Source organism: Cricetulus griseus, chromosome 4 (genome assembly GCF_003668045.3).
Source record: "Cricetulus griseus strain 17A/GY chromosome 4, alternate assembly CriGri-PICRH-1.0, whole genome shotgun sequence".
In the NCBI taxonomy this organism is placed as follows: Eukaryota; Metazoa; Chordata; class Mammalia; order Rodentia; family Cricetidae; genus Cricetulus; species Cricetulus griseus.
Window position 1 is genome coordinate 116223475 of NC_048597.1, and position 23093 is coordinate 116246567.

A 23093-nucleotide genomic window follows, 5' to 3' on the forward strand; every position below is an offset into this window, starting at 1 on the left:
CTTGTGGGGCCTGGACCTGCAGCACCACTTCTGCAGTCAGTCAAGTCTGCCATCAGAAGACTGGAGGAGTGAAAGACCAATAGAAATGGAGCCATTTGAGCTGGGCAGTGGTGGAGCACGCCTTTAGTCCCAGCACTTGGGAGGCAAAGGCAGGAAGATCTCTGTGAGTTTGAGGCCAGCCTGGTCTACAAAGAGAGTTCCAAGTCAGCCAGGACTGTACCACAGAGGAAACCCTGTCTCGAAAAACCAAATAAAGTTTAAGATAGCCTTTGTTTTAAGCTATCTCACTATGGAGCCCTCACTGGCCTGGAATTTATTATGTAGACCAGGCTGGCCTTGAAGTCACAGAGATCCACCTGCCTCTGCCTCCTGAGTGCTGGAATTTGAGGTTTACATGGCCTCATCCTATAAAACTCCAATGAAAAAGCAGACTTGCAAGTGCTTTTAAACTCTTCAAGGATTATTATTTCATGAAGAGAGGAGGAAGCGGCAGCATTTGGTGACAAACAGTAAAGGTGATGCCCAGGGAGGTGATGGTTGGGGCTGAGACTCCCAGCAGGGTCTTCTAGGAAGGGTCAACAGTCAGTGGTGATGGTGGCTGAGAGCTCTTGGATGCGCCAGGCACTGCAAGCCTTGCACAAGATGTGCCCATCCAGCGGGTAGCAGCCTTGACACTCGCCCTCAGAGGACAGCAGCAGCCCACACTCCTGTGGGAGAAACAATGCCTGCCAATTAGCCTGAGAGCTCTGTGTCTTTTCCCTTAGGGTTCTCCCCCAGCATCCCAGGCTCTGCAGAGCCCTTGCTCTTGTCCAGGGACCCCTTACCTCACACTTGTAACAGCCAATGTGGAAACTTCGATCCAGAGCAACGATTCTCACTGTCTCCTCCTGACCTGGCTCTGGCATGATGGCCCCACCACACACTGAGCAGCGGGGGGCAAATTTCCTGAGGTGGAAGGGAACCAAAGGGGCTTTCAGGTCCCTCCCTGCCTCCCCACAGGAGGCTTGCAATGAAACCCAGCAAAGATGGAAAGGTGGGGGAATGAGAAGGACTGGAAAAAAGGGTTTGGGTCTTGGAGAGGAACATGATGTTAAAGAAAGAGAGGACCAGAAGTTAGAAACGGACATGAAGAGACGGGACGGGTCAGAGATTCTGTGTCAAGGCAAAACCTGTGGAAATCCTCAATGCAGTGGATCTGGCTGGTGGCATCCACTGTGAAAGGGATGCCATCGAGGCCACGGTGACACACCACACAGGTGAAGCAACCAGGGTGGTAAGCCTTCCCCATAGCCCTCAGGATTCGGTCCAGGATGGGCTCAGAGCATGTTGAACACTTCTCCAGGGTGGCCTAGTAGGAACAAGGAAGGAGGTCAGGGAGGGAAGCTGCAGCAGCCAGGAAGGCACACTGGCCTCCCACCCATTTGGTGCGTGCACAGCATTCTAGGGGAGGTGGTCTCAGCATCTCTGAGTTCTTATCCCAGCATTGTAGCTTCTAGACAAGGAATTCAGTGTCCACATACTTCCTTTTCCAGTAAGATGAGTCAACAATAATCTCTGCTTCTGAGGAATGTTACCAGACTTTCAGAAGTTACCTCAACTCTAAAATGCCTTCTGGCTAGGCATGGCAACTGGCACACATCTATTTTCCTAGTTCTTAGAAGGCTGAGGCAGGAGGACATGATTTCAGGGCCAGCCTGGGCTACACAGTAAGATTCAGTCTGGAAGGAAGGAAGGGAGGGAGGCCGCCCACTTGAAAAAGGCAGCTTCCGCCCCCCGCCCACCTCCCACCCCAGCTGCTAGTATCCACATTTAACTCCTTGCTTGGTCTGGGGGTTGTGGCTCAGTTGATAAAATGTTTGCTTGGCATGCATGAAGCTCTGGGTTCTATTCCAAGGACCACATAAAACAGATATGGTGGCACACACCTGGAATTCCCATACCCCACGGGTAGAGAGGAAACAAAGGCCTTTCTCAGCTATACATAAGAGTTTCAGGCCAGCCTGGGATACATGACATATTATTCCAAAACTACAAACAGGCAATCAAAGAAACAAAACCCAAAATGTTCTTTTGGTTGATGGACCAAATGATCTCTGGAAACATGTGCCCTGGGTTGACTTTAGAGCCTGTCCTGGAACTAGCTCTTGTAGATCAGGCTGGTCTCGAACTCACAGAGATCTGCCTGCCTCTGCCTCCCAAGTGCTGGGTTTAAAGGCATATGCTACCACTGCCTGGACAAACCTGCTTTGTAGCTAAAACTGACCTCAAACTCCTAATTGTCTCTCCTGCAGATAGCCACCACGTGGAGCTCCTTCCTTCTTCTGTTTCTGCTTGAGTTCCCAGCTTCAAGCCCCCTCCATCATCTGCCCCATCTGACTAAGTATCTGGCCCTCTCTTAGATGGGCAGGAACCCGCCTACCCATCTTGATACTTAGTTTAGCCCTCTTTCCCCCAGCCCAACACTCACCACGTAGCAGCTCTCACAATATGCCCTCCTCTCCACAGCATAGAAGTGCTGGCCCCGGAGCTGGGCCCGACAGGTAGAACACACAAAACAACCAACATGGAAGACACGGTCCAGGGCCACAACCCCAGCTCCATCGCCAACCACATCTTCGCCACAGCCACCACACCGACCTGAGGATAGAGAGCAATGAGCATCAGTCTGTACATATCCATGTCACCAGAGCCACCATCTCCTCCCTCTGCCCACCCTACCCACCAGGTCAGCTCACCAAAGTACTCCCCACTGGGCGGGTGGCTCATGTCATGCACCAATTTCTTGGTCAGTCTCTCTAGCTCTTCTTCCGGAGGTTGGCTTAAAGGGACCTACAGTGAGAATCAGGGCTTTGTGGTACTACCTACAGTCTCTGATACCATGAATAATCTGTAAGGTCAGAACCCTGAAACTCATCTGAGAACATCTCCCAGAAGCTAATGGGGGGGAGGTACCTAGCCCATTCCCTTTGGCCATTTTGACCCATGACCTCTAAGTACTCCAAAAACCAGGATTGATTTATTCATTTATTTATTGTTGGAACAGTGTCTCATATAGCCTAGGCTGGCCTGGAACTTGTTATGTAGCCAAAGATGACCTTAATCTACTGATCCACCTGCCTCTACCTCCACCATGCTTGTGGATAGAACCTTGGAACCCCTGCATAGTAAGCAAGCACTCTACCAACTGAACTGCCTCCCCAGCCCTAAACCAGTATCCTAAGTACTCCATGCCACCCAATCAATGCCCACTTACCTAAAATGACCACAAACCCAGTGTCCCCCATCCCCCACCCGGCTCACCTGGGGCCCATGCCCGCCTCCTCTTCCTCCTCCTGCAGGGCCATGTATCCCAGCGGCTTCCTCCTTTACCCCTGGTCCTGGCTCACGGTGGCTCCTATAGCCAGACCCCCAGACTTCACTACGGCCTGGCAAAGGAAAGTGGGGGCCTGGAAGAGGCCCAGAGGCCTGAGAGGCCCTCCGCCTTGGCAGTCCACAGCCTCTCACTGGTTGAGCCACCTTCACTTGTACAGGGAAAGCAGGACCAGCTGGAGTGCTGGCTGTGGCGTAGGAGGCTGGGGTAGGTCCACCATAAGGGGCTGCTGGGAGCATAGGGGTTGGAACAGCACCTCCACTGGGCTTCAGGGAGCCTGCGCGGTAAGCATGGGGTGGAGGGACCTCAAAAGCCTGGGGAGACACGCAATGGAGAAACAGTGAGTAAGGCCCTAACCAACATCCATGCATTCCAGGTGGGAACCACAGAGAAGCAATGATTTCTGACAAGTTCCCACGGGCAAGGCCCGGCAAGGAGGCAGCCCGTGCTTCCTTGAGCCAGCTGTTCATTAGTTGCAAAGTGTGGAAAGGATGGCTTCAGGCTGAAGAGCCACAGAAGGGAACTGGCTAGGGATGGGGACGCAGACACAGGACACAGGACACAGACCTGTCGGTCTGCCCGCCGAGGAGCATGACTGCGACCCCCGTCCAGATCAGCCAACATGCTAGTGAGTGAATCTATCTCAGCATCCAGGCTTCCAGGACGGATGACACCCCTGTCTGGCGGGAGCCCCTGGAGACAGAGCCAAAGCAGGGAGAACAAATATAGACCACAACCCTTGGGCTTCTGTCGCCTTCACCCTGAGACAGAGACCCACACATCCTCCTCTCATCTCCAATTCTCACCTGCAGACGCTGGGGTGCTCCGTGGGAGCCCACCCAAGTAGGCCCCCGATCGTCCGGTACCCCCGGAGGCTGATAACACTGTTCAGGTGGGAGGGGGCAAAAATTGACCCTGGGGTGGGGCTGGAGTGCTGTAAGGGAGAGAACAGAGGTGGGAATGGAGAATGGTACCTCGTGAAGGCTGCCCTGCTCGGGGTGCCTCTCCTTCACGCATCTGGGGCGTCTGGGAAGGGCTAGGAATCAGGGAAGGTTGCACAAGGGCAGGGGCCTCTGGCTTGGGGAGGAGACATCAGAAAGCAGACAGACAGGAGAGAAAAGGTGAAGGAGAGTGGCCAGTAGCTCCCCCGCCACTCCCGGGTGTGCGAGAGACAAACACTTACTTGCTCCGTGGGCCGGTGGCGGCCCCAGGGCGCCTCGGGGAAGCGCTCTTCCCTGGGGGACTCTGGAGGGCTCTGGCTGCTTCGGGGGAAGCCAGGTGGGCCCCGACATGGTCTGGGATGGTTACTCCACTCCAGACAGAGGTCACGGCCCCCACAAGCCCGGAGCCCTCCTGTCCCGTCCCACGCCCGGTTTGGGACTCCCGCAAAGAAACTTTTTCTGGCTTTTTTTTTCCCCCCTTCCTCCCCAATTTTGGGGCTGGCCCCGCCCCCTGACGTCACCACATTCCTAGAGAGGGTCACGTGGTCCCCCTAAACCCTAATCTGCAATCCCTCCCCTCTCTCTCTTTCTGTGGCCCCCTCCTGTTAAGAATGGGCCGCCCGCCTCGGGAGCCAAGCCACAGGGTGAGCTGCAAGGCGCTCAGAGGCTGCGGCCCAGCCCCTTCTACGATCCCTGCCCCAGGACTGCACGTGGCAGCCTCTCGGCCGGGACCTCAAAAGGCTTCTGGTCTCCACCCCCCTACAGATCTCTCCCTTCCCACCCACCTCCCGCTCACCTACCCACCAGCAGTGCTCCGCCAGCCCATAGTGTTTTGGTCTTTTATTAATGGTCAGTAGTTAGAAAAATAAAACAAAACACAAACATCACCACCCAAGGAAGTGGGAGAGGGAGGCGGTGCGTCTGTGGCCAGGATGGGGACACTGAGGTAGCCTAGAGTCGCAGAAGAGACCAGCCCCTCTGGTCAAGGCACCAATGAAGGAAGTGGAGGCAGGCCAAGGGCAGGGCCACAATGTCCTCCCAGGACTATGGGAACAGCCACCCAAAATTAGTGTCTACGTCCCCCCCATCCAAAGGAGACCATGGTCCCCTTAAAACATCATCCGAAGGGCAGAGTCCACTGGGGGATCCATTGTTCAGAATGGGCCTGGGCCCTCTATGCAACCCTGTCTCAACAGGCTTCAGAGATCAGTGCAGGTGACTGGAGTGACTCCATGAACAAGAAGGGTGGGGCCCAGGTCCCGGCTCAGGGTTTCCAGCAGCGCCAGGTATCTGGGGTAGCGGGCAGGATCGGCAGGCGGTCGAGGCAGGTACAGGAAGGTGAGGGCAGTAGCAGGTCCCTCCTCCCCATCCCTTCCTTCAGGCCCCCCAGGGCCTCCTGCCGCGCCTCGCCCCTGCTGGGCACGCACCAGGGCGTTGGCACTGCAAGCCAGAGCCTCGGCCTCTTCATCTCCTCGACCACCATTCACAAAGTCCCCTTCCTCTTCTTCATGCTCCCCAGTCTCGGCCCCTTCACCCCACACCACCTCTTGCACCTCTGCCCGGATCCTGAGTTGACTCAACAGAGCCCGCAGCCTGCCCTCCGCTGCCCCAGGAGCCTCCCTAGGCCCCAGGCACAGGAAGATCCGGAGCCGGGCACTGTGCCACGCAGGCACCATGCTTAAGATGGTAGCCATCTGCAACAGGAAAAGGCCACAGACGTCCACGTAGCCAGGCCCACCCCGGGGCCGCAGCAGGTTCAAGGGCCACACGTCCACGTGATGTAGCTGAGCGCTGCTGCTGGACCCCCGGCTTAGCCGCTCCGGGGGCAAAGCCCCACAAGCCCGGGCGAGAACCACATTCTTGTTCATCTTGAGAGCATCTGCCACTGTGGCCACGTAGTCCTGGGGACTGAGAGCCCTGGGGCTCCCAGGAGCCCGAGGTGGAGGGAACAGCGTGCTCAGGGCAGGCGACCCGCCCTCTCTGGTGCCCTCTGCAGGCTCGGAGAAGGCTGGGTCTGTTAGGAAATGGTCCTGGGGTGGGGCGTCATCATAGAAACCGAGCACCAACGTGTTGGGCTTCATGCCGCCTAGGGGCAAAGAAGGGAGGCAGGAAGGAACAGAAATCAGGCTGGGGTTCAGTTTACACCACATAAAACGCGCCCACTCGCACTTAGGTCAGCCATGAGGTATGGCATCCTACTTGGCCAGGGCCCCTGCAACAGTTACATTATATACACGTTTGCACAATGATCTGGCTTTCTTAAACACTTTCACATGCATTAATTTGCCTATCTCTAGGAATATTCTCCTTCACTTTAAATATGTAAATTTCACATTAGGAATTTGTTTTTCTTTTTCTGGGAGATTAAACCTAGTGGTTTACCCAGGTTAGGCAATCAACGACTGAGCTATATTCCCAGCCCCATTTTAGATTTCGTTTCAGGAGTTTTTTGTTTGTTTGTTTTTGTTTGTTTGTTTGCTTGCTTGCTTGCTTGCTTGCTTCTTGCTTTTATTCTTCTGAGACAAAGTTTCACTATGGAGCCATGACCGGGCTGCAACTCAGTATATACACCAGGCTAGGCACAGACTCAGAGAAATCCACTTGCCTCTGTCTCCTGAGTACTGGGATTAAAGGCTTGCACTTTTTGCTTTTTTTTTTTTTTTTTTTTTTTTTTTTTTTTTGAGACAAGGTCTTGGACAATCTAGGCTTGCTTGGAACTCTATGTGGCAGAATATGACCTGGAACTCCTGATCTTCCTGTATCCACCTCCCAAGTGCTAAGATTATGGGTGTTCATCATGACTAGCCCATGAAGTTCATGGAGTGCTGGGACGGACCTTAGGGCTTCACGAATGCTAGGTAAGTGCTCCACCACTAAACTACAGCCCTGGCTCTGGGTTCTTTTAGGGGTAGGATTGGTTGTTTTCCACCACAGACTTTAAACAGCTCATCTCAACCAGACATGATGACCCCAGCAACTGGGAAGCTGAGGCAGGGGGATTGCTACAAGTTTGATGTGGCCTGAGCTACACAGTTTCAGGCAGCATAGGCTACAGAGCTACAGAAAGAGAGCCTTTGTCAACTAGAAAACAAACAAAACGGCAAAAGCCCAGAGATTGAAATTGAATTCTACTGAGGAAATGAGACTTCTTCTGTAGCTCAGGCTAGCTTTGAACTTACAACCCTCCTTGCCTCCACCTCCAGACAGTCTGATAGGTCAAGTTCCTGACCTCAATCACCAGAGAAGCTACATCTCGGATCCCTCTAGGGGAGGATGGGACCACAGCTGCAAAGTTCTAAGGCCAGTGGTCTGCAGTCTGGCACCCAAGAGGAAGCAGGGAGCTTCTGGCATTTATCAAAGGACACATCTGTAGGAAGAATGCTCACCTCATTCGACCCTTGTGGCAATAGGCTGTGAGATAAGTACTGTTTATTCTCCCCTTTTACAGATAAGGAACCAGCCTCAGGCCCCACGCAATGAAGTCACTGGCCTGAAGGCTTAGGCCTGAAAGGGCCTGGGCAGGAAGGTGACTATGTTCATACAACAGGCTGTTCCCTGACCTACCTAGCTGAGCTTGGACAAACCTCAATGACCCAAATCTCTTGTCTCAGAAGTCTCAAAGTGTAATAGAAAAAGCATGGGCCTCTCAAACTCCTGACCATAGTTGTTAGAGTTTGTTTTTGTTTTTTAGTTTTTCAGATTTTGTTATTGTCGTTTTTTTGTTTTTGGCTTTTCAAGAAAGGGTTTCTCTGTCTAACAGCCTTGACTGTCCTGGCTTTGAAGACCAGGCTGGCCTGGAACTCACAGAGATCTGCCTGCCTGTGCCTCCCAAGCAATAGTATTAAAAGTCTGTGCCCATATACCTGGCCTCTACCTTTATCATACATACTATTACTTTGTGTTTGCATAATGGGGAGACTGTGTGGGCCAATGCATGCATGTGCAGGTCAGAGGACAATTCTGTGGAGTCCCTTACCTCCTCCCTTCATGTGGGTACCTATAACTGAACTCAGGCTGTCAGGCTTGTGCTACAAACACTGTACAAGCTGATAAACTGAACCATCTTGACAGGCCTCCACACCCCACCCCACCCCACACCCACCCACCCCCAGAGTTTCTCTGTGTAGCCCTGGTTGTCCTGAAACTCACTCTGTAGACCAGGCTGGCCTTGAACTCACAGAGATCCACCTGACTGTGCCTCCAAAGTGCTGGGATTAAAGTCATGTGCCATCACAGCCACCTCTGCCGCCCAGCCCTCCACCTCATTTTTTCACACAGGGTCTTAACAGAGTGTGGAGTTCATTGCCTGGGCTACACTGGCTGGCCACATTGGCTGTCCTGTCTTCACCTTCCCAGTGCTATAATTCAATGTGCACAGAGGTGCCTGGCCTTTGCATGGTACTGGGGACCCAAACTCAGGTCCTTTTATTTGCATAGCAATAGCTATCCCCATGTCCCACCTCCCCAAGCCCCCTGCAGCTGGAGTCATCTTCCTCAAGGTAAGTGTCACTAGTATAGTGATTCCTGCCAGAAGAGAAGAGCAAGGGTCCTCAAGTGCTCCAGGGGTAAATGCTACTCAGTAATACCAAGCCTGTTAGCAGGAGGGGACAGCAACTGATCCAGCAAGCGAAACTGATCACCCGCCACCCTGAGCTTTTACTAGAACCTGCTTTGCACCAAGCAGTGCAAAGTTCAATATGATTGACCTTTAACCTGACTCACTGCAGATGCAGAAGGAGTTTGCCCAGATGACAGACACTAGTCTTGGGACTGAGGAAGTGGCTGAGCCCAGAAGTGCTCAGGGTACAAGGCTACAGGCCATGCAATGTGAGTCACACAGCGATCTCAAATTCAAGGTCCTCCTGGACAACTTAGTGAGATTCTATCTCAAAAAAAAAAAAAAAAAAAAAAGTCTGTGATGTACCTTAGCTATAAAATATTACTAGAAATAAAGTATCACTAGAATTCCCTAGTGAGGGGGCTGGGGGTGTAGCTCAGTGGCAGAGCACCTGCCTAGAATCCCCTAGTGAGGGCCTGGGGGTGTGGCTCAGTGGTAGAGCCCCTGCCTAGAATCCCCCAGTGAGGAGCTGGGGTGTGGCTCAGTGGTAGAGCCCCTGCCTAGAATCTCCCAGTGAGGGGCTGGGGTGTGGTTCAGTTGTAGAGCACCTGCCTGGAATCCTTCAGTGAGGGCCTGGGGTGTGTCTCAGTGGTAAAACACCTGCCTAACATAAGCAAAGCCCTAGCTTCAAACCAGTGTATGTGTGTATGTGTGTGTGTTCACGCGTGCACATGTGTGTGTATGTGATGGACAGGAAGAGTCACAGATCTGGCAAGATGCCATTTTATCTGGAAACATCACTCCCACACATCCTCTAGTATACTTTGTGACCTAGGGACCCCATTCTGCCCCTTGCTGTCACCTTGATTGATTGTTGGTGGCAGGGTCCAACTGTAAAGCTCGGTCTGACCTAGAATTCCTGCCTCACACTCCCAAGTGCTAGGACTGCAGGTGTAAGCCATCACCCTGGCTTCCCTACTACAGAGGCTTTTCAGGCCAAGCTCAGTTAGCACATCACCACAAAACCTTTGCTGACCACATCAGTATTGGGTCATTGGTATTAGGTGGTCTCGCTAATTTTTATTTATCAGTGGCATTACTACCCCAACATCAATGGATCTCAGACACTAAGTCCAGTTAGTATTTGGATGGAAGAAATTCTGTTTTAGTGGGGTCATCTAAAGACTCAAATGACTTTTCCACTCTCCCTGGAGAAATACTCTCCAGAGCCCAAATATGCTCTAATTTTTATCTCAGAAAGTGCCGAGGACGTGACTCAGTTTATAGAGGTTTTATCAGCACAAAGCCCTGAGCTCCATTGTCAGCACCTCATAAAGTAGGCACAGGGCTGCACGGTTGTGATCTTGAACAAGAAGATCAGTAGGTCAAGGTGATACTCAGCTACGAGTGAGTGCCCAGCCAGCTTGAGATCCACTGAACCCTGTCTAAACAACAGCAAGCAAGCAAACAAACCAACCAGGGCCAGCAAGAAGGATAATGGGTTGGGGTGTCTGTGGCCAACCCTGATGATCTGTGTTCAGTCTCTAGGACTCACATGGCAGATGGAGCGAACTGACTCCTGAAGGCTGACTTTTGACCTCTGCACATGCACACAGCATGCTTGCACGTGCACACACGGACACACACACACACACACACACACACACACACACACACACACACGAGTAAATGGAGTTTCGGTTTTTTGTTTTGGCTTTTTAAGACAGGGTCTCTCAGTGTAGCCCTGGCTGTCCTATAACTCATTCTATAGACCAGGCTGGTCTCAAACTCAGAGATCCACCTGCCTCTGGGAGTGCTGGAACTAAAGGCGTGAGACACCACTGCCCAGTTAAAAGTAGTTTTTTGGGTTTTTTTTTTTTTTTTTTTTTTAAGCCAACCGCCAGCATCACGCCTGTCTATGCCACATCTCCAATTAGATATTGTGGCCACTGTTAGATAGTCTGCCACTGTTATCTTTGACTCCTGTCTTATCTACCCTGAATGGTGAATTCCTTTTGCAATCTATAGCATAGTTGATTCCCTGGTGGAAGAGGGCAAAGATAGAAAGGGGCCACTGAGGGGCCTGAAGACATTGAGGGAGGTGCTGCTCACCAAGGCCAGAGATCCGAAGTAGATGCTGAGCCCCCTGGCGCACAGAGGGTGACAGGGTGAGGTCCACAAAGGCCTTCACTTGGGCAAGGTCCACCAGACTCAGCCATGCGCCATATTGAGGCTGTACAGGGTCTGATGGTAGTGAGTCTACAGGGAAAGTAAAGAGAGAAGGGGGTGAAGGTACAGTGACAAATACCTGACCCCAGTGCTGGGGACTGAGGCAGGAAGATGACAAAGTCAAGGCCAGCTCCACTAAGTAGGGAGAACCTAAGGGCTGGTAATATAGCTCAGTAGTGAAGTGCTTGCCCAGCATGGGTGAAGTACTGGGTTCAGTCCTTAGAAGTTTGAAAACAGAGAGAGAGAGAGAGAGAGAGAGAGAGGTGAGAGGAGCAACTATTGGCCAAGCTCAATTACTCTTTACTAGAGCTGGAGCTGTATTTCAGTATTAGAGCCCCTGCCTAGAATCCCCCAGTGAGGGGGGCTGGGGGTATAGATCAGCAACACCCTGGGTTGTTTAAATCATTTAGTCTCCTAGAGTTCTAAGCCTGCATGAGTCTGGACAAAAACATGAGGCCTCTGAGACAGAAGACAGGAAGAACAAAAGCAAGAAAGATGTCACTCACCAAGGTCTCCCAGAGTGACATGGCCCAACACATAGAGTCCCCCCTTCTTTAGCTGGTTGGCCAGCCGTAGCAGAGGCAGGGCACCCCGAGGGTTTCCCACCAGGAGCAACAGCTGGGGCCTCCAGAACTTCACGTGCTCCTTGCGGACATCCAGACGGAGCAAGTACTTCCGCACCTGGGAAGCAGGAGGAGGTAGGAGGGAGAAAGAGCTCCGATAAGCAGTTACCACTGGGTTCTTCTCAGAAAGAAACACACACCCCTGGGGTGGGATCAGGGAGCCTCCCAAGACAACCTCCCACCCTTCCTCAAGGGTTCCCAACCTGGTGGAAAAGCAAGGCTTGGCTGACATAGCCCCAGCTGCTGGGTCCTCCTCGTGCGGTGAGAAGAGCAGAAAGCAGGCCCATGAGAAGAAGGGACCCTCCGGCAGCCCCAGGGCTGATGAGGAACATCATTAGCAGGCAGGAGGCCACCCCAAGCAGGCAGCTGTGCCAGGAGAACAGGCTGAAGGTGGGGCTGGGGTGGGCAGACAGAGGGAAGGAAGGGCGAGCACTCAGGGATGGCCCTTAACACCTGCCTGTCACTTGCTCTAGTCCCCAGGCCACACCCTGGAGTCTCCATCCTCCCCATTCCTCCTTTTTTTGTTCTCCAAGGTATCTCTGTTTCTCACCGGAAGTTGGGAGCTGAAGCCCACTCTAGACTCAGGCAAGACAGGTCCACTGCGGCATAGGCCACCAAGTAGAAGACGGTGACCACAGCAGCCAATGTGTTCAGCTTCCCAGCCAGCAGCACCAGCTGGGAAACGACCAAGAGGTGAGCACTAATCAAAAGTGCCAGCTCCAAGGACCAGCCGGGTAGCTCAGTGGATAAAGAGGTTCACTGCTGAACCTAATGACCTGAATTCAATCCCTGGGATTCATACCCTGGAGAGTCGGCTCTCCTGAGCTGTCCTCCGACCTTCACATACTCAAGTTTGGGCAAGTGCTGCAGATATTTATGAGTTCTAGGTCATTCCGGAGTACATATCAAGTTTCAGGGCAGCCAGGGCTACATATTGAGACTGTCTCAATATAATAAATAAAAAAAAAAAAATGCCAGTGCACCCCGAGGAGTGCCAGTGTGTGTGTGTGGAGGGTTGTTTTTATGAGACAGGGTCTTCTTCTAACTGGCTAGTCCGGCCTCACACTTGCTGCAATCCTTGCACCACTGCCTACTGAGTGTCAGGACCGCATGCTTAGACTGCCCACTTTATTTATTTTTAGGCTTGGTCTTAAGCAGCTCAGGCTGGCTTCAGTTTCAATCATTCCCCTACTTCCACCTCCAAAGTTGGATCACAGGTTTGTAACACTAGCTGGCCTACATCCTTATTTCATTTACACCTCTGATCTAGACCTGAGACGGGTTCTCAGTCTGCTAGCTAGAGAGTGAGAGGTGAAAGGAAGACTCACCTGCACAAGACCCCAGGAATACAGGACGGCACCCCAGGGGTTGCCACCACCAGAAACGACCTTGGCCGGTGCCAAGATGATGCCTAATAAACAAAACAAAACAGAATCATACCAGACACATCAGTCTGAGCCTAGAGGGGATGGAGATAGACCCAGGAGGGCAAGCCCAGAGTAGTGCAGCAGACCCAGGGAGCACCACACCGAAGAGGTCATCCTGGGCCAGGGCATGCAGGATCCGGGAGGCACCGATGAGGGAACTCATGGAGGCTGAGAGTGCCGTGGCGTAGATGCCGATCAACACGAGTGGGGGCCACAAGCTGATGCCACGGAAGAAGCCATAGTCTTCCTGAAGCAGGGTCCTAGCCAGGAGGAAAAGGACGAGGAAGGGTTCATTGGTGAGCCATAAAGCCCTCATGAGAAACACTGTTTCTAGAGCTATGTCCTAGAGGTGGCCTTGTAAGGCTAGCACTCAGGAAGCAGAGTCAGGAGGATCTGGAGTTCAAGACCAACCTCAGCTATATATAGGGAGTTTGAGGCCAGCCTGGGGTTTATATGAGACCCTGTCTCAAAAACAAACAAAAGAATCTAGGTCCTAGAGCCTGGCCGATGACTCACACCTGTAACCCCGGAACTTGGGAGGCTGAGGACTGCTATGAGTGTAAGGCCGTAGGATTAAGATCCTATGTCAAAACAGAAAAGAAAAGAAAGAGCTGGTTTAGGCCAGGCATGATGGTGCACATCTGCAGGAGAAATGAGAGGATCTCTGGTTCAAGGGCAGCCTAGGGTAGAATGCAAGACCCTGCCTCAAAAATATAACAAAGGGTCAGGCAGTAGAGGCACACATCTTTAATCCCAGCACTGGGGAGGTACAGACAGGCGGATCTCTGTGAGTTTGAGTTCAGCCTGGTCTACAGAGCGAGTTCCATGACAATCTCCAAAGCTATAGAAAAACCTGTCTCGAAAAAACAAACAAACAAACAAAAAAGCAAAAACAAAAACAATATGTATATATTAAAGCCTGGAGAGCAGCATGGGGTACAGAGCCAGGTCCTGCCTCAAAAACATAACAAAGGCTGGAGAGATAGCTCAGTGTCAGGAGAACTTCCTGGTAACCATGAAGACCTGAGTTTGGATCCTAGCACCCATGTAACAAGCCAAGCATGGCTGTAGCCCCAGAGAAGACAACAGGTTCTCCGGGTTCAATGACAGACCCTGCCTCAAAAGAAAAGCCGGGTGGGTGGCAACACCACCACCCCTTTAATCCCAGCACTGGGGAGGCAGAGCAGGTGGATCTGTGTGAGTTTGAGGCCAGCCTGGTCTCCAGAGCGAGTGCCAGGACAGACAGGACTACAAAGTGAGAGACCCTGCCTTAAACAAGAATAAGAGAGAGTCCTAGAGGACACCTGACATCTCCCTTTAGCCTTGGAGAGGAATGTACACTTATCACACACATCACACACACACACATCACACACATATCACACACACACATCACATACACACACATATCACACACACATATCACACACACACACATATCACACACACATATCACACACACACATATCACACACACATATAACACACACATATCACACACACATATCACACACACATATCACACACACATATCACACACACATATCACACACACATATCACACACACACATATCACACACACATATCACACACACACATATCACACACACACATATCACACACACACATCACACACACATATCACACACATATACATATATCACACACATACATATCACATACACACACACAAACTTTTTGTTTATTGGTGTTTTGCCTATATGTATGTCTGTGTGAGGGTGTTGGATCCTGATGTTATAGACAGTTCTGAGCTGCCATGTGGGTGCTGGGAGTTGAACCCAGGACCTCTGGAAGAGCAGTTAGTGTTCTTAACTGCTGAGCCACCTCTCTAGCCCCCAAACACACACTTTTTAAAAATATAATACAAAATAAAGTCCCCTCAGTGACTGTAGCCCTGATGTCTAGACAAGCCTGCTCTATATATTAAAGGTGCCCAGATGTGTTCATGGCATTCACTGGTTATCTTTGATCTACTCAGATTTCGTCATTCCCTACAGCGACTGAGAGATTAGTGGAAAGGTGAACAGGGCATGCTTGTGTGTGCCTATAATCACACTACTATGGAAAAATGGTGGGAAGAGGGCTGGAGAGATGGCTCAGAGGTTAAGAGCACCGACTGCTCTTCCAGAGGTCCTGAGTTCAATTCCCAGCAACCACATGGTGGCTCACAACCATCTGTTATGAGATCTGGTGCCCTCTTCTGGTGTGCAGATATACATGGAAGTAGAATGTTGTATACATAATAAATAAATAAAATTAAAAAAAAAGATGACGCGTAATAGGTTCTTAAGGGGCTGCAAGGCACATGCGTGCGCCCTCTCTCTGGCCTGCCTGCCTCGCTGCCCCTGGCACGCTCTGGCTTGCGTTTGGCTGGTGTTTATCTGAATAAAGATATCTTAACCATACAGACTACGAATCGTCTCTTAATACTTTCTATTACTAGAAAGGTCCTGCTCCTCCCAACATCAACTCCAAAGTGTTTACAATTCAAATAGTTACACTGCAGCTGCTGGTGACATGCAACCAGCCCTCCCCCAGGGGTGGCACCATCTCTCTCCCAGTGGAAGAAACTATCTCCAACTGTCCCTCCAGCCAACAACCTGCATACCTGCTTGACAACCTGTGGTGACCCCAGGGTACCATCTTTTTGTTGTTGTTTTGCTTTTGTTTCTCAGTGTAGCTTTGGAGCCTGTCTGGGCACCTGCTCTGCCTCTGGAGTGCTGGGATTAAAGGCGTGAGCCACCACTGCCCAGCTTCAAAATACTGTCTCTTTCTAACACCCAACCTCAATGACAGTCTGCCACTGCCGCCCACCACATACCTGTCACAAGTGAAGCTGGAGAGGAAGAAGAGCAGGATGTAGATGAAGAAGGTGTATGCAACGGCAATGATTGTCCCCAATGGAATTGCCCGGCTGGGGTCCTTTAGCTCCCCTAGAGGGACGGCAGCAGAGAGAAGGGCCAGCCCTCCTGTCACACCGATATCTCCCACGGTGGCAGTCTTAACCACATACACCCCACCAACAAAAGAAGACTCTTACCTGACATGTTGGCCCCAGCCATGATGCCCGTACAGCCGTTGAAGAGGACAGCAAAGACGCTGGCAAAAGTCATCATGGCCCCCGTGGTGTAGTCCTCAGCATAGCCAGCTGGGTGAGAGAAGTGCATCGGTGTTCCTCTCAGGGATCCAGACATCTTGGCCCTGCGGTCTGCTTCCTCATTCCCCGCCCCGAGAGCTTACCTCCCCGCCACAGCTCTGACTTAGACTCCAGCCCAACCTGTGTGGGGGACGTGTGTCATCGCCTCCCCATTCTCCTCTGTACTTTCTCATGGGCCTCCCTATCTGAATTCACCCACCCGGCTCAAGGGCTTGCTCGTGCCTTCCCAGAGCCGGAATCAAAGTTAGTTTCCCCCTTCTCTGCTTAAACCACCCTTAGTCTGTTCCTCCCTTCTGCCACAATGGGATCTCATTGCATCCCAGGCTGGCCTCAAACCCACTGTACAGCCAAGGGTGACAGTGAACTCTTGATCTTCTTGCTTCTACTTTCTGAGTGCTGGGATTACAGGTGTGCACCACCACAAGAGCGCTTAATGGGATACTGGGAGTAGAACCCAGTGAAATTTTACGAGCTCTGCCAACTGAGCTACATCCATAGCTTTTCCTGGGATTCTTGTTTTTAAGACTTATTTGCATATTTTACTATAAGTGTGGGGGAGGGGTTATGCCATGTGTGTGCAGGCGCCCAAGGAGGCTAGAGAATGGCGCCATATTCCTTGAAGCTGGAGCTGTGAACTGCCAGATATGGGTGCTGGGCACTCCTAACCATCTCTCCAGCCCCTCCTCCGGGGATTCCACAGCCCACCTACGGCTCACACACACACCCTGCCTCCCCCCCACTACAGTATTCAGCTCACCACCCAAGTTGTCCTTTAGAGTGCTGCTGTTGAAACCAGTGAAGTGGCCATACCGGGGTGGCACAGAGGAAGCATTGGATCCCGGTCGGGGAGCTAACCGGATGTCCCTGGGTCCCACTGCCACAAAGCTGATCAGCACGGAGGCCAGGGAGCCAGAAACCAGCAGGAATGTAAGAAAGGAGGCCCTGGCGTAGAGTCCAGCTCCCAGTGTGCACACGACACCCACAAGGCTAAGCAGCAGGGAGCCATAGAGCAGATTCCAGCCATAGCCCTGGGGTAGAACCCGGATCCCACTGGAGCCTGTGACATCTGGAGAGAAGCAGGATCGAGATATAAGACCTGACCCCCAAGGGGACACCCAGCCCTAACTATGACCCCTTCACCCACATGCTACTAGAGACCTCATTTATCCTGCACCCCTTTTTAGGACAATCCCAGCTCTCTGCCCTCCCTGGTGGACACTAATCTCGATATGGAGATTTCTAGAACATTAAGCAGGTCTCTGACTAGAGTCAGACACATCCAGTCTTTTGATTTTGCAACATGACATTGTCATTAATAAATCCTTTTCAAGGCCCCCCCCCAAAATCAGACAACCTGAGTTCAATCCCTGAGATCCACATGGTAGAAGAAAAACAGTTCCTACATCTTCTGACCTCATTGTCACACACACACAGAGAGAGAGAGACAGACAGAGACAGAGACAGAGACAGAAAGAGAGCTGGGTCTGTAGCTCAGTTGGCAGAGTGCTTGCTTAGCATATATAAGGCCTGGGTTTCATTCCCAGCCCCACATAAAACCAGGCATGGTAGCACATGCCTGTACTCTAACTAGTGGGGAGGTGGAGGTAGGAGAGGAGAGTCTGGAGTTCAAGGTTATTTCCAGGACACTTTGGGATACTTGAGACTTTTTATTTAAAAAAAAAAAAAAAATTGAGGGGGGAGGCTTAGTTGGTAAAGCTCTTGCCATGTGCGATGGCTATTCCTGGTTGCCAACTTGACTATATCTGTTATCGACTAAAACCCAAATGACTGGGCACACCTGTGAAGTATTTTCTCTTCTTAATTAAATTATTAGGAGTAAGACCCACTTCTCATCTTTGAGGTGGGAAGACACCACACCTTCGGCTGGTAGACAGCCTATAAAAGGACCTGGAAGAAGTTCTCACCCTTGCTAGCAAGTGCATTCCTTCACTGGCATTAGCACCTACTTCCTTGGCATTCTGGTGTCTACTGAAGACCAGCTGAGACATCCAGCCTCACAGACTGAACAAGCTACTGGGTCCTTGGCCATTCCATTCATAGACAGCCATTGTTGGGTTAGCAGAACCGAAGCCAGATGTGGGGCTGAAGAAATGGCTCAGTGGTTTAGAGCACTGACAGCTCTTCCAAAAGACCTGGGTTCAATTCCAAGCACCCACATGGCCCCTAACAACTGTCTATAACTCCAAGATCTAACACCCTCACATAGACATACATGCAGGGAAAACATCAATGCACATAAAATAAAAATAAATTATTTTTAAAATCTCCATATATATATATATATATATATATATATATATATATATATAGTGTGGGGGGCTATTATTCTATAAATTCTGTTACTCTGGACCCTGGCAAATACAGATTTTGGTACCAGAAATGGTTCTAAAGCAAGCCAGTAAGCAGCACCTCTCCAAGGCATCAGCTCCTGCCTCCAGGTTCCTGCCCTGTTTGAGTTCCTGTCCCAACTTCCTTCAGTGACAGACTACAATGAGGAAGTGCAAGCCAAATAAACCCTTTCTTCCTCAAGTTGCTTTGGTCATGGTGTTTCATCATAGCAATAGTCACCCTAGCTAAGACACCATGCAAGAGTGAAAACCTGAATTTGGAACCCTAACACCCATGCAAATGCCAAGTTCAATGGCAAGTATCTGTCACTTCAGTGCTGGTTGACAGAGCAGGCAGATCCCTGGAGCTAACTGGCTAGACAATACAGTCTATGGATGGGCTTCAGGTTCTGGGAGAGACCCTGCCTCACATTAATAATGACAATAATAATAACAAAATAATGAAAGAAAAAGAAGAATGCCCACTGCCCTTGCAGAGCAGCAGTCCGTGCCCAGAACACACATTGCAGCTTAAAGCCACCCCAAGCTCTAGTTCGAGGGGATTTGATGCCATCTTCTGACCTCTGAGGTTACCTCCATGCACACAGTACACATAAACTCATGCTGGTACATACAAATAAATGATAATAAAAAATAAGATTAGCTGGACGTTGGTGGTGCACGCCTTTAATCCCAACACTCGGGAGGCAGAGGCAGGCAGATCTCTGTGAGTCTGAGACCAGCCTGGTCTATAGGAGTTAGTTCCAGGACAGCCTCCAAAGCCACAGAGAAACCCTGTCTCTAAAAACCAAAATAAATAAATAAATAAATAAATAAATAAATACATAAGATTAAGGGTTTCCTTGGAGCCTCTTCCCACTGTCAAGATTTCTTTCTTCCTCCTCCTCCTTTCTCTCTCTCTCTCTCTCTCTCTCTCTCTCTCTCTCTCTCTCTTTCTTCTTTTAGGTTTTTCAAGATAGGGTTTCTCTGTGTAGCTCTGGCTGTCCTGGAACTCTTTTTGTAGACCAGGCTGGCTTCAAACTCAGAGAGTCACCTGCCTCTGCCTCCCGAGTGCTGGGATCAAAGGCGTGCACCACCATGCCTGTTTCTTTAGCGATATTTCTTACTTTTCCTTAACAAATCTACCTTCACTGTGCACAAAAAAAAAAGGACAAGCAAGATGGCTCCGAGGGTGAGCAATATTGCTAAGCAAGCCTGGTGACCTAAGTTTTCTCCACCAAAACAGCATAAAGGAAGAAGGACAGAACTGACTCCAAAAAGTTGTCCTGTGACCTCCACACTCAAGCCATTGTAGGTGTGCATCCCCTACCATGCACACAACAATAAGAAACTAATGAATACTTACAAATAAGTAAATAAGGCGAGGAGCATTAGAGAAAGATAGCCAACAGTGACCTTTGGCCTCCACATACCCATGCTCAAGTAGGCTCACCCACACATGCACACTCCACAGTTACCACACACACCCCAGAAAAAGAAACAAAAGAGAAGGAAAAAACGTGCATATCTAAAAAAGAATCTAATGTTTTAGGTAAGCTTAAAATTTTGTGCTGGGAGCATTAATAGCTGTCCTTGGTCACCAGCAGCCTCATGTGGCTAGAGGGCTGCAGGTTGGACACCCTGTAGAGGGTAAGTTCCTGGGGACGAAGACAAGCACTCGGTGGCCCACGTGTCCTGCAGAAGGCAGGCAATACAAAGACAAGATTCAGTATGTGCATCTTGGGAAACATAACTCCATAATCCTAGACCCTGAAAAACTCAGCACCACCCAGACCAGGTTGGGGAGAGTACAGACCAGCCCCGAAGACATCCAGCACGGACTCCACTAGCCCCAGCAGGGAAACCGCACAGCCACAGACGTTAGCCAGGTAGAACATGAGACCAATGCTGCCACCAACTTCCGGTCCCAGGGTTCTGCTGATCATGACTAAAAGTGGAAGCAGGGAGTTGAGCATTAAGGGAAAAGAAACCAAAATGAAGGAAGGGGCTATAAGTTGATCTTTCCACAGGTTCACTTCCAGGTTCCCTGCAAATATCACTCAGTTCTCAGCAGCAGCATGCCTATGTCTTGTATCTTTGCATAAATCATAAGAATGCACAATCTTCCCCATTTTCACACTCCTGCCAGGCAAGCCCTCTGCCCTGGGATATTATCCCTGTTCTCGTTTTACTCTTTATTTTGTTTTGTCTTTTGAGATAGGGTCTCAAGTAGCCCAGGTTGGCTTCCAACTCACTATGTAGCCTAGGATAACCTCAAACTCCTTATCCTCCTGCCTCCATCTCACCAATACTAGGATTAAAGGCATAATCACCATGCCCCACCCTTTTATTTTGCAACAAGGTCTCCATCAGTTGCCCAGGTTGGCCTTAAATTCACTCTGTAGCCCAGGATGGTCATGGGCTTTTAATCCTCCTGCTTCCATCTTTTGGGTATTCGGGGTGACAGGCCTGCACCTGCATTTCCACACCTGGCATCCACTTTGCTCATCTATAAAATGACTATCAGGGAGTTGTTTTGTTGTTGATAGAGAGGAGCAGGACTGGGTATGGAACCCCAGACCTCAGGCATGCTAGGCAAGTATTCTACCACTGAGCTTAAAATGCTGATAGCCTTGTTAGGAGACCAGACAGCGGCACTAAGATGAAGACAGTACTAGTCACTTTTACCATTGCCTCCTGCTGTTCACCAATCATTAACATTTGGCCTGTTTTCAGGAGATACTGGCCCCTCCCCAATCCTGGAAGACAGAACAACCCAGACCCAGTCCACCTATGTTGGAGGATACAGTAGGCTCCGCCCCCTCTCACAGCTCCATTGGTAGCAATGGCACATACTGAGAGGACGGTGAGTGCCAGAATGATGTAGGCAACCAGGAGCATGGCTAACGCCTGCAGCAGCCCAGCATGGCCCACCACGAAGCCTGAAAAGGGGGAGAAAAGTAGGTCACAAGGGACAGTTACATTCTTTTCCTCTACCTCTATCCCACTGGGTAGCAGAGTCTCACAAAGGAGCCCACACAAGGCCACAAGGGGTCTTTTCCTTCCACCCTCCATCTGTCCACATCTACTAGGGACCATCCCTAGCCTCAGCCTGCCCCATCCCTTCCCCAGAACATCCTTCCTCTACTCACCAATCCTCAGGAACACAACTATACTAAACATGGACAGGACAGTGGGCACCACCACGCCCAGGAAGGTGGAGAGCTTTCGCGCTGATGCCACACCAGATCCTCCAGCTCCATTGGGAGGGAAGGCAGCCCCCTCTTCCCCCAGAAGCCTGTAGGCCAGCAGAGGGGAGCTCTCGCTGGCCATAGCTGAGGGTGCGCAGAGGAAGCCACGAAAGGGCTAGGTGAGCTGTAAAAGAGATTTTTAGGGGCTGGAAAGCGATTCCATAGAGCCGTTCCTCCTAAACAAAAATCCTAATCAAACACTCAGAGCTTCCTCAAAAGGAGAGTTGCAAAGGAACACACGCGCGCGCGCGCGCACACACACACACACAAACACACACACACACACACACACACACACACACACACACACGCACGCACGCACGCACGCGCACACACACACACACACACACACACACAGAAACTCAAAACTGTCCCAGCACTTCCCCCACACTCTGGGACCCGGTGTATATTAAGAATCAGGGCCCCTTTCAGCTCTTAGGGACCGTGCCTTCCTCTCTGCCCCTAAAACTAGGGGTAGCAGTGGCTCTGCAAAAGGGACCCAGATCCCTCTGTCAAATCGGGTCTCTCCTTAACTAGCAACAAGAGAGGAAGCAGATCTCCCCAAAGGGAAGTTAGCGACTAGTAAGCACCTCCTGCCAAGTCCTAAGCTGCCCCTCTCGAGTACCCCCAATACAGCATCTCACACATGGGCAATAAGAAACTTTGAAATCTCTCAAAGCTCCACCCTCCATCACCCCTGTCTCTCAACCCTTCTCACTCTTTACCAGATTTTTCCAATCCCTACGAGGAGCTGCCCCAAACTCTATCAATCCAAACAGAGCCATCGAGTGTCCAAACACACATGCAGGCCGCCTGGCCTCGCGCCACACGGGGTTCCCAGGGTCCTCCTCCCCCACCCACCGGTTCTTGTCCACTTGCTCCAGTAACTGGATGCCTGGGGGCCGGGGATCTGGCCCCGGCCGGCCAAACGCTGGGTGCAGCTGGGTGCGGCAGGGTGCTCACTCACCACCTTAGGAGCGCAGCTGCTTCGGGGTGATCCCCGGCGCTCTTGGGGGCTCCTCCACGCACCGAGGGGGTGAGGGGGCCGGAAAAGGCAAGCGGGCTACCGGGATGTCAGGCCCGGAGCCTGCCCTCCCCAGCAAGGCGTCCCATTGGTCCAGATTAAGCCCCGCCCAAAGGCGTGGTCCATGCGCAAGCCCCGCCCAC

At 51.1% G+C, this 23093-nt stretch overlaps 2 protein-coding genes across 4 annotated transcripts; both read right to left on the minus strand.

The window, feature by feature from the left end:
- Positions 1-439: 439 nt before the first annotated feature.
- On the minus strand, positions 440-4822 carry Trip6 (thyroid hormone receptor interactor 6). The gene is made up of 9 exons (XM_027416230.2): positions 4554-4822; positions 4177-4304; positions 3938-4063; positions 3301-3684; positions 2736-2829; positions 2468-2637; positions 1170-1348; positions 825-945; positions 440-707 (listed from the first exon to the last, which is right to left on the minus strand). The coding sequence occupies exons 1-9, from the start codon at positions 4660-4662 to the stop codon at positions 576-578; spliced, it is 1443 nt and encodes a 480-aa protein (XP_027272031.1). The 5' UTR covers positions 4663-4822; the 3' UTR covers positions 440-575.
- Positions 4823-5136: 314 nt separating this feature from the next.
- On the minus strand, positions 5137-23027 carry Slc12a9 (solute carrier family 12 member 9). 3 transcript variants are annotated; one of them, XM_027416225.2, is made up of 14 exons: positions 22894-23027; positions 21828-22050; positions 21483-21617; positions 20492-20623; positions 17085-17393; positions 16211-16318; positions 15992-16103; positions 13251-13408; positions 13050-13132; positions 12272-12396; positions 11925-12117; positions 11605-11779; positions 10982-11128; positions 5137-6397 (listed from the first exon to the last, which is right to left on the minus strand). In XM_027416225.2, the coding sequence occupies exons 2-14, from the start codon at positions 22006-22008 to the stop codon at positions 5511-5513; spliced, it is 2745 nt and encodes a 914-aa protein (XP_027272026.1). In that variant the 5' UTR covers positions 22009-22050; positions 22894-23027; the 3' UTR covers positions 5137-5510. The 3 variants fall into 3 exon arrangements, with proteins under 3 accessions (XP_027272026.1, XP_027272027.1, XP_027272028.1); XM_027416226.2 differs by having other exon boundaries at positions 22788-22977; XM_027416227.2 differs by lacking the exon at positions 22894-23027 and having other exon boundaries at positions 21532-21617; positions 21828-21846.
- Between the last annotated feature and the right edge of the window lie 66 nt (positions 23028-23093).

Bases quoted from the DNA above. Each gene is read 5' to 3' on its own strand.
- Trip6 (XM_027416230.2), bottom strand. From the start codon at position 4,662: ATGTCGGGGCCCACCTGGCTTCCCCCGAAGCAGCCAGAGCCCTCCAGA. The intron at 3,685-3,937 runs GTCTGTGTCCTG...GTGTCTCCCCAG, and splicing joins CTCGGCGGGCAGACCGACAG to GCTTTTGAGGTCCCTCCACC. The intron at 2,638-2,735 runs GTGAGCTGACCT...CTCTATCCTCAG, and splicing joins GCCCAGTGGGGAGTACTTTG to GTCGGTGTGGTGGCTGTGGC.
- Slc12a9 (XM_027416225.2), bottom strand. From the start codon at position 22,008: ATGGCCAGCGAGAGCTCCCCTCTGCTGGCCTACAGGCTTCTGGGGGAA. The intron at 21,618-21,827 runs GTGAGTAGAGGA...CCCCCTTTTCAG, and splicing joins AGTTGTGTTCCTGAGGATTG to GCTTCGTGGTGGGCCATGCT. The intron at 12,118-12,271 runs GTGAGAAACAGA...TGCCCACCCCAG, and splicing joins GCTTCAGCTCCCAACTTCCG to CCCCACCTTCAGCCTGTTCT.